This window comes from Homalodisca vitripennis, chromosome 5 (assembly GCF_021130785.1).
Source record: "Homalodisca vitripennis isolate AUS2020 chromosome 5, UT_GWSS_2.1, whole genome shotgun sequence".
Taxonomy (NCBI): Eukaryota; Metazoa; Arthropoda; class Insecta; order Hemiptera; family Cicadellidae; genus Homalodisca; species Homalodisca vitripennis.
Window position 1 is genome coordinate 92,870,284 of NC_060211.1, and position 13,749 is coordinate 92,884,032.

General features: G+C 32.2%; 1 protein-coding gene across 1 annotated transcript in view; it reads left to right on the forward strand.

The window, feature by feature from the left end:
• LOC124363551 (lipopolysaccharide-induced tumor necrosis factor-alpha factor homolog) overlaps positions 1 to 13,337 on the forward strand; it is a 36,962-nt gene extending 23,625 nt beyond the window's left edge. The window contains exons 2-3 of the mRNA XM_046818802.1: positions 11,635 to 11,779; positions 12,282 to 13,337. Coding sequence (XP_046674758.1) covers positions 11,643 to 11,779; positions 12,282 to 12,384 — 240 coding nt within the window. The 5' untranslated portion in view covers positions 11,635 to 11,642 and the 3' untranslated portion in view covers positions 12,385 to 13,337. The remainder of the gene's footprint in view (positions 1 to 11,634; positions 11,780 to 12,281) is intronic.
• Positions 13,338 to 13,749: the final 412 nt, after the last annotated feature.

A 13,749-nucleotide genomic window follows, 5' to 3' on the forward strand; every position in this document is an offset into this window, starting at 1 on the left:
GGTGGTAGGCTATGTTAAGGTAGCTGATAAGACGGTCATCGGTTGTGGGGGAGGGAGTTGCGCCATCGGGGGGCGGGGGCAGATTTCCAAATCCGCCTATGGTAACGCGTAAACTATTGTTTCAGATTATCTATGACAGTAACAGTAACTAAATACTTTAGATCTAATTCGAAATATGGGCAGAGTACGATAAGCGGACCCGGTTTTTATATCGCTTATTACAATCATCGATACTTTATATACCGAATATCAAAACTATCAATCGATGTCAACGTATATACAATACGAAACTACACTCACATGTTTCAAATTAATAGAAATAGTTTAAACAGTACGTAATGTCATCAGTAATGAAAATCCCATAACTATTAATCAAACGAAAAATTAAAACAAGTGATCACGAAAATGTAATTTAAATAATAAAGATAACTTAACAAAACAAACATCTTGAAACCAAGATAGACATAGTAGATCATCTTTTATTTTGTATAGTTTTTTTTTATTAAATATCTGATTTTATTTCAAAGAAGTTATGTGCAGAACAAAATCTGTTTAGAATATGAAAATGTGTGTACAGTTGGTGCATATGATTTAAGTTAGTTATTGTTTTAATTAATTACTATTGGTTGATACATTGATGGTTTTTTTATTATTAAACATTGTTTGATAGTTTCGATATAAAAACCGGGTCCACTTACCGTACTCTACCTTCAAATTCAAAACATTATACATTCTAACTAACATGTTTACTTGTGCTAACGATCCTTCCAATTGATTATATTTATCAAACAATACAATCACGCGTAAATTGAAAGCTGCGATAAACAGCTGAGTCTGTTTACCTTTGCACACCTGTAAGGGGTAGACTGTTTGGCGTATTGCTTCTTCTATCCACATAAATAGGAAATATAGATCGATACAATTACGCAAACTTATTAATAGTTCTTGTCACTTTCCATATTTTCCATTGTCATCATCTTAATTTCTATGCTGAATTTGTGTTTAATAAAACGTTCTTTGTATTAAACATGTCTACGTGTAATTAAAATTAAAGCAAGGGCTAGACAGTGAACCCGTCCTGAGGGAGTTAGTCGAGGAAAATAAAAATATATGTAATATTAGATAGAGAAAAAGTTAATTGTATCGTTGCACTAATAAATGCTAATCAAACTTATTAAAATATTTTTTGTTCATTTAGTTTATGGTAACACAAAATGACATAGTATTAATTATTACAGAATAAACTAAGTTTTAATGTTGTATTTAAGTTAGCAATTGTATTGCTGTAGCAATAGATAAAATATATTTAAAACTCCTACAAGTATAATGCTGCATTACAGTGCGGTAGTTTTTCACACAGTTTGAATTAATAAAGTTATTTGTTTGTATTAAAGTTTCTGCTTAAAATTGTAATATTCTTGAAACAAGAAAATTCTTATAAAATGTTTCAAGAATATTACAATTAATATTATAAATTAATAATAATATTAATTAATACAATTAATGTATATAAAAGATATTCTTCCCAGTTGTGAGATTGTCAGTTTTAATTGCCATCACCACTGCTTCACTTAAGGAATACAATTCTACAAGTGTAAAAAATGAAATTGGAAGATGTTGCGAAAACCGGGGTTTATTTATTGTGAAATATAGGACAAAGGTATTGCAGATTTATTAATTTGTTCAGTCGGATTTTAAGTTATGCATTGATAATTTTAATTTAGTACATTTAAAATATAGGAATATGTATGCAGTTTTGTTTATCTCCAATAGTAAGATAACTTTCAACATTAACGTTATCGCACTCAACCCCTATAACCAAGACCTAGAGGACAAGTCGCCATCAACTTGCTGCTGCTCCAGTATTAGAACTATGGTCAAATATTACCTAAAATAGTTTCAATAATTACTATTCAATTTCAATTTACAAACAGATCAGCGTACACCACCCTTTATAGATATACTCGTATAATGTTTCCGCTTCACAGTATTAAATAGTAATACTAAATGATAAAGAACAGTTTGTTTTAGAGGATGTTTATTAAAAATACTAAATAACATATACTTGTTACAATTACAGTTGTAATTCTAAATCAATATATTATTTCACTGGTTCGCATAATACTAATAGGTAGCTTCATTTGTCCCTCTGTTGAAACAGCAAGCAACAGAAAATTGTGAAATAAGCTTATTTAAAGGCCTCCGTCAGGTGATCATATTGCTACTATTCAAATTCTCCATAGCGAATTCAGCACAAACAAAACAAGTAAGGCAACTCGAGGAGCAAGCAGGAACAGTGTCCAATGCCCATTCCTTTCGCTACTGCGTAGGGCGATTCTTTTACAGTGGCCGCCGTATTTGTATAGGCGTATTCTATTTTGCCCACTCCCCAGGCCTTTTCGCCACTATATAGGGAGATTCTTTCACGGTGGCCGCCGTATTTGTATAGGCGTATTCTATTTTGCCCACTCCCCAGGCCTTTTCGCCACTATATAGGGAGATTCTTTCACGGTGGCCGCCGTATTTGTATATGCGTATTCTATTTTGCCCACTCCCCAGGCCTTTTCGCCACTATATAGGGCGATTCTTTTACAGTGGCCGCCGTATTTGTATAGGCGTATTCTATTCTGCCCACTGCCCAGGCCTTTCGCCACTATATAGGGCGATTCTTTCATGGTGGCCACCGTATTTGTATAGGCGTATTCTATTCTGCCCATTGCCCAGACCTTTCGCTACTATAAAAAATATATAGGACGATTCTTTCACGGTTGCCGCTAAATTTGTATAGGCTGCGCTCACCTGGCGGAGACAGTATTAGATTAATATATTTTTGTATTACTCTTCTGTGTTTGATGGTCTATTGTCCTCGCTCATACGGGAGAGTATGGTTGAGACCGCACATAGATCCAGGTAAGATTGTCCACCGGAGTGCGATCATTACCTCCTAAGAGGATATTTTCCAATATTCTGGGGCGGGCAAGGAGGACAAGCAACCATCTGTCCAGGAGACCCTGGATAGTGTCCATGAACAAGAAACGTGCTTGATGGTTGTGACAGTCAGGCTTTGCTTGGTTGTTGTGACAGTCAGGCTTTTCAATAATGTTATCCAAGAGGCGATTAGCTGACCGGTCAACTGAGGTGCACTGTTAACTGATAAGCTTATCAATAAGTGGGTGGGTAATTCCTTACTACCGATTAGAAGGCATTTTATAACTTTAACTGACTTAGAGATCCTCTTTCTAAAATAAAACTTACAATACAAATCTCAAATTTACATCTATTTACAAAATAATGTTACCGTATAAAAAATATCAAGGCTCAAACTTTTACTCCAAATATCTATACTTTTAAAAGAATTTCTTAATTTTTGTACGGCGATTTTATATCTAAAACATTTTCAGTTTGTATTATACATATTTGGTATTAACTGAAGGCTCTACTCTTTAATGTGTTTTTGTGAATTTGAAATACATAAAACTACCATGTGTAAAAAGAATTTTGAGGCGATGTCCGATGAGCGCCTAAATTGCCAATAATTTTTATACATTAACAGCTTATCACTAAAACACACCTGTGTTGCTTAGGCATTCTTAATCCACAAGTTAATATCAGCTGATTGGTTGACTAACCAACATACTATCAGCTTACTTTTACGATTGTGGTTTACTCTACATTTATATCACAATCTGTGGTATTATTAAATGCAAATGCCTTTCGTTTGCATATTATACTAGCCATGTTTTGTGAAACAGGAAATCTTTTAAGATTATTACAGTAAATAAACGCCTAATGCGTTCAAAAATATTGAAAAATGTTTTGGTACAACAGAATATTTGCCAATATGAACACAGAATCAATTTATTATTTTCATTGCAGACAGCAATTGACAGCTGTTATAACAAAGCTCACAAGATATCACTGATATTGAACGACGTTCTTGTATTATATACAATACATCTCTAGTCTGTTTCCACATAAGGAGCACAGATTGTGGATTGTCCCTTTTTTTTTAGAAAGAAATTATATAAAATTTAATTTCAGAATAAAAAGTTGGGATCAAATGTTATTTTTTTTATGGAATGTATAAATTGAAAAGTGATAGATTTTATACACATGAATATATAAACACAAACAATATCGTAGATAATGTTCGTCTGTAATATAACTAAATTGCTTACAAGCAATAAAGAATTTGTACTGTAAATTGTGTACAGTTACTGTATTTAAAATTGTAGGTTCCTAAATCCTTGCTTGACTATCTTTATATATATATTTCTAAGAAACAAATAAATAAGTCCTTGGGAACTGTGTCATGCAAAGAGATTCTTCAGGAGGTTGTGTCTCGGATCTTTTCTCGTATAGTTGCAGATTTCACAGATAAAAATAATTTATTAGGAATTACAACTTGAATGTATTGTTTACTCACAATAAGAGTTCATCGAAATAGTATTATAAATATTATTATTGCAGTAACTGTAACAAGACTATGAATGAATCTGGTGTTGGATGATAACTGATATAAAAAAACATTCGACACAGATTATCTGTAACTTTCGTCACTTCCCCTCCTCATCTATTTATTTCTATCTTATGTTCTCTCCTGAATAAAATTATTGTAAATATACAATGTTCTTTTTAGATATTTTCTATCTAATTCATGATACCTTGTATTTGTACTTAAATGCAAATATAAATAAAATCTATAATTTATATTTAAGGGTAGCCTATATTACAATATGACCATAAATGAATGATCAAGATTAGCCTATGCATTTATACATATATAACATTTGTTGCGTCTCAAAACGTTGATGGGTAGTACCCAAAATCTGCATAGTTCGAAAATGTATGTACTTTGGTTTTTATGGGGTTATTTTATGTAAGGCAATATTGTGAATACGATAACTGTCAAACAAATTTTATTGTTGCACATTTTTGGCTGGACACCTCGAGGACAAAATATGAAAAAGTCGACTTATTTCAAAAAAATGTTATGAAATAGGAACGCAAAACGAACATTTTGATTTTCAATACATCTTTAACGGGAAAACATCTTGAAGGAAAAATATATATAAGTGCACAAAATAATTAAAAAACAAACTGTGATGTGTTTTTATTGTTGTTATAGTCTTAATATCAAAACAAGGGAGACAAAATATTACTCAGTATTATTGTGAAAAATAGGCTTTATAAAGGCAGCTATAAAACAAAAACAGGCTTAGTATGGTTTTGGTATCAGGAGATATACCCATAGTGTAGAGATAGTGCCAAAAGACATTTGGGCGTTGTACTATTATAAATTGTGAACTGATGATGACCCACACCATGGGATATGCCCTAAAGACGAAACGTGTTGGTGCAGCTACCAAAAAGGCTGTTGCTGGAGGAAAAACTAATTCTCACAAGAATAATATTCCAGTCACCATAATAGAGTTTATAAAGCCAGTCTTTAGAAACTTTCAAAGATTTATTTTCATAAATGTCTCTATGGTGAGGCACAAAATCCTAATGAAAGTGTCAATGCTGTGATTTGGTCGCGGTTACAAATAATTGACTTTGTTGATCTAAAAACTACATTTTGGAGTATATGATGCTGTATCATCTTTTAACAGTGGAAATGCAACTAAGAGTAGGGTTTTTGAAAAGTTAGGCGTGAACATTAGAAAAAAATACACAGCACAAAGAAAATGGATGAACACAGAATTCAGGATTCCAAATGCAACTGGGTCAGATATGAAAAAAACTAGCAAGACAAAAGAAAAGACAAGTTAAGAGAGAGGTGGAGGACTCTGAAGAAGACCCTAATAACTCAAGCTATAGAGCTGACCTGTTTAAATCAAGTTTTACATTCATGTTTGTTCATTTATTTATTTCATCACCGTTTCCCTAAAACTATGTTTTTATAATTTGGTGCGCAATTTTCTAAGGAACTACTGCTTATAATTGAACTAACTTCTGACCACATATTCCCCACATCCTGATACAAACTTTAACACAGAGAGATGACAAAATTACTTTTCTTTTTCAATTCAGAAAAATAATAAGTCAAATTTTTTTGATAAATTGTGTTAATTGTGAAAATCTGAAAAATAATTATTTATGTATACTTTTTAAAATCCATGCATTGAATTATACTACTATATTAATGAATAGGCCTACATGGAAAGTACAAGTATAGTGCACAAAGTATAGAAAATTAACATGGAGAAGATGTAATTCTTGTGGTTCCCTTAAGCGAATCCTCCCGCCAGTTACTTGTTGATAACGAAATCCGATTTCTTAGTTTCTGTCGAACTATAAATTAATGATAATATACAATAACAAACCTTTTAACACTTTATATATTTCATTGTACAATGTACATTTTGAATTCAATGAATTCATCATCAGGTACTTGTAGGTTAAAGTAAATGGAGTATAGTGTGTATTATACAAATTATATTGCAATGATTGTCAAAACCACCATATTGGACAAACCGGCCAATTCTTTAAAATTAGATTTAATGAACATATAAAAGTATTGAAGACATCATCAAATTCAAAATATGCAGACCATTTAAATAACACCAGCCATACATACAAAAACATCGAAAAGAACCTTGAAATTTTAAACACATGCAAAAAAGTCACTTATTGTCAACTTTAGAACATTTTTAAATTTACAAAAGTGTCAAAAGTAATCCTAATGTACTATTATATGACAAAGATTTTCTAAAAAAAAAAAATAATTATTCGATAGATTTTTAAACTATATAAATTGATATGCATATCTATATACAAGGTAGTTGAAAACATGTGGCATTTTTTGATTTCAATTATTTATTTACTTCATTTATCTTAACCAACAAGTACCTGATGATTAATTTCATTGTATTCGAAATTATATTGTAGAATAAAATATATATAAAGTGTTAAAAGGTTTATTATTGTATATTATATCAAACACTTTTCGAGGCTACATTTCTAAATAAATAAATTATAGTTGACCTAGAGGACATTTTCAGTGCAACTTTAATTCTAATACATCTCTACGTCGCTATTGACAATGGTATACATAGGTCAACTGGAAGTTTCAATTCAATATCGCTTTGCAACAAAGTGACTCTGGTTACATTGGTCTAATGGGTAACCATGTTGGAAACTAGGAAAACACATTATAAACATAATATGTGGTAAAGGTTAATCATATACATTTTCCATTTGCTGATTAACACATGTGATGAAATTTATTGGATTGGTTGGTTTCATACAATGCTTTTATATTTTAGCTTAACCTGCAAAGTTATTTTCATCACAAGGTACAGGGGTTTTAGTGTGTTATGGCTGGGATTACTGATGAAAACTTGAACGGACGGAGGTAACTTCCAGGATTAAATTTGGCTTGAAATTCCACCTCTATATCGAAAATGAAAGTGGATAACTTAAAAATAGTACACATTAATTCATTGACAGTCCATCTTCGGGCCAGGATGTTGGGCTATAGCGAAGCCTTTCATACTGACCCGAATCCGTTTAACAGGCCCGTGCGCAAGGGGGGGGGGTTTGGGGGTTCAAACCCCCCCCCCCTTGAAGATTGGGATATATCATATTGTTTCCATATATCAGTTTAATTGTGCTCTATTTTACTTTGTTTAAAGAATGAGTTAAAAATGTATTAAAAGTATGTAGTTTTACAATTTTATAATAAACTCATTTTCCATACGTATTAATTTTTAATCTATTACTTATTTAAGTTTCTTCTTTTTTATTTCATAAAATAAGTATAGAACCCCCCCCCCCTAAATAAAATTCTGCGCACGGCCCTGCCGTTTAACATTCTTTATATGTCTTAACTATTGACATTTCTTGATTGAAACTCATGCAGGATATATTAATCAAACAGGCAACGGATAGCGCCACATTTAAATTACCAACTAATTTTATTTTTTTTATTATGTTTTTACAATATATTTATTACAATTTGTATAGTACAATTAAGGTTGGGTCCAACCGAATCATTCAATGTACAGTAAGTCAAAAGAACGATTAGGACCACGTTACACGCACAGGCTCCACGCGCCGCGATCTCGGACAGTAAACCAAAACGCAACTAGCTCAGGATTTGACGCTGATGATCCTAAAAACTTAAAGGATTATAAATCATGAAATGGTTTTAACTCTGGATTGTGATCTAACATCGGGAAGAATTCATCCTTAGAATATTTATGGCAGATTTGGTATCAATCCATCCAACCCCAAGGTATATTGAATTGTCGAGTGGAATACAATATAATGTGACTCAACCCTCTTCAGGTAGATTGTCTCAGAGAAAGTACACCGCTAAAGCTTGGAACGCCCTTTACCGAGGTTAATAAAGATCGGTTAAATTACAATTGGTAAACGTGATGATAATAGATACATAATGCTTCCTGTTTAGTAACAACGCAATAGATAGAATTCAAATCACTAGAAAACAGTTGTATATTGAGAACAAATACGGTGAATTAAAAGGTGGATCTTTAATGACCATATTTATTATGAATATAACAACAGTTGAAACACTGATACAAGCCAAAAGAAATTAGCTATCAAAACACTAATAATCAGGGACGGTGCTTCGGTATAGACATCTGAAGAAATAAATAGTCAAGTGAAAAGAGCACATTAAAAACTCGCTCCTCGTGTACTATAATAGATGATTCTCGAATTTAAACCCTATAATAAATTACGAAAGAAATGTTGTACCCAATTACCGATCCTTAGTACCGTCGAATGAAAGGTTATAAGAGAACTCATTTTATACTCATTACCAGTAATTGGTTATTTATAAAACATATGAAATGCTGAATTTTTCTCTTGATTTACAGTGAATCGATGTAATTACTGAAGAATATCTTCAGATTCTTGCTTGAATGAGCAGCGAAGTTTACTTTGACTTTATAAACATGGTAAATATAATACTTTGATGATATAGAATCATTGTGTAAAATTTCACTTCGTTGCAAAGTAATATTGCTTTTTATTTATGTTCACCAATTTATAAATGAGGTAATAATATTTAGCTAAAAGTATTTATTTTTACAGATATCCGGTGTAAGCTATTGTTTATATTGGAAGCTGGGAGTAACCATTGTGAAAATCAGTAATAGAGTGGTTTAAAATTTTGTGTTGCGTATAAATTCCAATACAGTGTATTCGAAATTATACGCTATGGGGCCTTTCGGTCAGCAAAGCGAGTTTACAAAGCTAAGCGCCAGGTACTTCTGGCGGAATCATCAGAAATCTTTATTGTCGTTGATATTTTACAAAGTGCATGACTGACGTCAATTTGCAACTTAAATATAAACTCAAGGAAATAGTTCAGCTATTACACCATACAAATCTGTAATATTAAACAGTGGTTTATTCAATTCCATTTCCTTAAGTGCTATCTTAAAACTTTCAGGTCTCAGAGTTTTTAATTAATTTTCCATAAGGCATTGTACATTTGAATATCTTGATACACAAAGCTTTGTAGAGTCGCTGAAAACATGCATCTTTTTTGTGCTACATTATGCCTATTTCTTGTTATATAGTTATGTATATCACTAACTTGAGTTGTGCTTTGCAAGTTCTTTACATACTATATCCATCTGGTGAGCACTCGCCCATAAACCACGCTGAAACTTTATTTACTTATTTCGATAACATCGTTTTGTTCTCTTACAGAATTGTTATCAGTCTAATGTGCAGCGGTAGTCATTACTGGGTTTGTTACTGATGGAGCAAAGATAAGAATTGTGTCGTGTATCGTTTGGTTAGAATTTACGATCGATTGTGGTTTCTACAGTGGATATAACAAAACAAGGGCTCTTTGATAAGACTGTTGACTAAACCGACATCTGAGCACAGGCATTCGCTTTATTTATGGTTCGCAAGCAAAACACAGGCCGCTCGTAAAATCACACGTGCGTGTCCGTCTGAACAAAGGCAGAGTTTCAAAAAGCAGTGATTTAAAATCTACCATAACATTGACCTTCATTTCTATTAATTGCTGTTTAGGCTATATTATATTTACTTTTCAAATATCGGTTCTTCATCTGGTATTCTAACCTGCGAAATAATTATCAGTTGGCGACTTGATGTTCCGACATACCTGAAGTACCGTATGCTTTGTTAAATGATATTCAAATGAAGGATAGATGATATGTAATCTTCTAAGGTGCTGCATTATAAAGCGACATACCTAAGTTCGCATTTAGCTTATATGGTGGTCTAGATGTAAAGGCTGCATAATTATTCTTAGACGCAAATCTATTTTAAATCGTTTCAGAATAAATACATTATGACACAAAGTATAAAAGTGGCCTCAAAAATCAATAATGTTGTGGATCAGTTTTCCAATGTTGATGATTAGGAGAATAAATGTTATAGTATAATAATTACATGAAAAAAAATTAGTTTCCATGAAGGTTACAGTTGCGTATAAATGCATGGGATGTTTAAATCAGTCAGTATAAGAACTCCTCTGAGCTACCGAGGAGTGTTTGTATCACTCAGTATTGGAACTCCTCTGAACTATCCAGGATTGTCTGAATCAGTCAGTATTAGCACTCTGAACTATCCAGGATGGTCTGAATCAGTCAGTATTAGCACTCTTCTGAACTATCGAGAAGTGTCTGAATCAGTCATTATTAGCACTCCTCTGAACTATCCAGGAATGTCTGAATCAGTCAGTATTAGCACTCCTCTGAACTATTGAGAAGTGTCTGAATCAGTCAGTATTAGCACTCTGAACTATCCAGGAGTGTCTGAATCAGTCAGTATTAGCACTCCTCTGAACTATCGAGAAGTGTCTGAATCAGTCAGTATTAGCACTCCTCTGAACTATCCAGGAGTGTCTGAATCAGTCAGTATTAGCACTCCTCTGAACTATCCAGGAGTGTATGATTCAGTCAGTATTGGCACTCCTCTGAGCTACCCAGGGCGCACAATTTATTTTATAACTTTCTCATTGTTCTTTTAAGATAGCAATGAGGTATAGTGGCTGAAAGACTCAAATATCTCAAGAGCAAACTGACTTACAGATTTGAAATTTTACATGAAGCTTCACTTTCATGAAGGCAAAATCGTGATTACTCAGTAGGCTGGCACAATTTCTCTTATGTCTGGGGGAGGAATGGAAAAATATTTTTCTGTATGGTTGTCTTTCTGTTTATCCGCGGTACAACTTAAATTGAAATAAGCTGTAGACTTTGAAATTCTGCAAGCAACCATAGCTAAACTTGTTACAGCACATGTGGTGTGGCATAACTGTACTTTTTCATAATTACGCACATTATGGAACTTGAAATTGGAATAATATATAAATAAATATTGTTTTAAAGCAATATCCTACAAAGGATACATGTGTTATAGTTTTTATTGAATTCCAAAAATATAGGTTAAAAAATTGTATCATAAATAATGGAGAAGCTACATTGCCACTGATGACATATTTGATGACAGAACTTGAATTGGAAGTAGATATGTTTGTTACGTATTTATTTCAGAGTTCATTACTAAGAGGTTCAAAAAGTACAGTAAGCGTACACAAACATTTCCCTAAGTTTGTCTATTAAGTTTTCAAAAATATTCTGTTAGAATATGTAATAAGAATGTTGTCTATGGTTTCAGACTCAGCCATGGCGAGTATGGTAGCTGTAGGACCCGATAGCTGCATCGTGACATGTCCTTCTTGTCACGCTACGGTCTCCACTAGAGCCGTGAAGCAGACAACGAGCAGGACACACCTGTGTGCCTGTATCTTGTGTATTTTTACGTAAGTTTGGACCAATCGGTTGCACTGTGTCTTGGATTTGCTATTATTTCATTTTTGTCATTATATTATCTACTGAACTTATATAAGAAGACAAGAATATGTAGATTAGAGTATGAAAATTATGATTTGAATCTCTCAAGAGAACAATGAGAGTGGAGTGAATTAAACATTATTAATTAAATGTGTTTTATTATTTATTTGATATAGTCGATTAACGTAGATTACTATTAATCTACCTATTATGACCTGTATCTAGACTTAACGTAAGTTCCTGGAATAATTCGCATGCGCTTTTTATAGGCTTTTGAGACAAATGTTGGGAATAGAAGAATGCTTTATATTAGAAGGTGTTTAAAGTTATTAAAAAGAAATATGTCTTATTTATGTTATCTCTTTATAATGGCTAATACTGTTGCTCAAAATTCCATGTAATTGACTTAAAGATGTTCCATTTTGCCAACTAACATAGAATAAATCAACTAAAACAAGCCTTACGTTCCAGATGTTGCCTGTGCGCAATATGTCCTTACTGTTGCGACTGTTGCAAAGTGACCAACCACTACTGTCCAAGCTGCAACACCTTCCTGGGCACCTATGACCACTGATGCAGCACTTGCAGCTCTTGTGGGCCGCAGAGCCCACTCACATTCCTATTTGTCCTATGTGTTAGTATTTGTTGTCGTTCTTTTGACATTTATTATTTTAACTACATTGTATAACTGTAACTTCTTATATTCTTAAGTGTAGGAGTGTCTCTTAAAAATGCCATTGATTCTTTATAGGACTTTTCATTTTTTTTTCATTGTTAATTTATTTCTCAGAGATGAAAACAATCCTCAAGAGGTCAATGAGGGTATTTTTGGCTGGTACTATTTTAATTTATACTGTGTAGTAATCAGTATGAACATTTTTCTCTGATGAATTAAATGTAGCACAAAAATCAATACATTTACAACCTTAAAATTGACAAATACAATACTAAAATTGTAGCTGTTTTCAAAACAAAATATTATTAGTGGTACTACTATTCCATGTTTAATTACGTTACATCAATATTTATATTTCAGAACAATTTTGTTGCATTTTTTACTCTGACCTATCTGCTATTCAACAACTCTTGTTTCAGCCAGTTTAATTAGTATTTTAGTTTTTCTGAACGAGGAATAGATTTATTTCATATAAATACATAGGATTAAGTAATAATGTGCCTTAAATAATGATACACCAATATAAAAATAATTAACAAATACATATTGAATTAATGAAAATGTCACAAAAGATTTTAGTTTTGTACAATTTGTTCCGTATTTCCTAGTTTTTGAACAACGATGTTTGTAATTTCAAAATATATTGTGCTTCTTGAGTAATTTGAAAACACTTTTAATTGTATCCAATAATGTGCCTTAAATAATGATACACCAATATACAAATACTTAACATTTATATTGAATTGATAAAATTGTCACAGAAGATTTTAGTTTTGTAAAACGTGTTCCGTAATCCTAGATTTTATACAAAAATGTTTGTAATTTCAAAATATATTGTGCTTCTTGGGTAATTTGTTTCATTGTCAAATTTCCTTCGTTTCCTTTTAGATTTGATAGGAATATAGTCTGTGATAAAAAGATGTACTTGGTGAGAGACAGGAGGAAACAGAAAAGTCAACATTGTGTCCACTGTATAGGATCTGTCAATTGATTTGTCAATTTTATTTACCCTGCAGAAATTGATTATTTTATAAGGATTGCTTGGTTTTGCAATACACCAAACTTTTAAAAAATGTATGCTTAAAACCTGTTATAAACTTTACAAATATTTTTATTACTAAGTAACTCCCCTGTAAAAATAGATTTACCACAGTACAAATATGATAAAAATTAATTAAATGCATTGAAAAATCAGAAATTATTTACAATTTACTATTAATTAACATTTAAACTAATTAGTAAATAATTAACAATTACTATAAA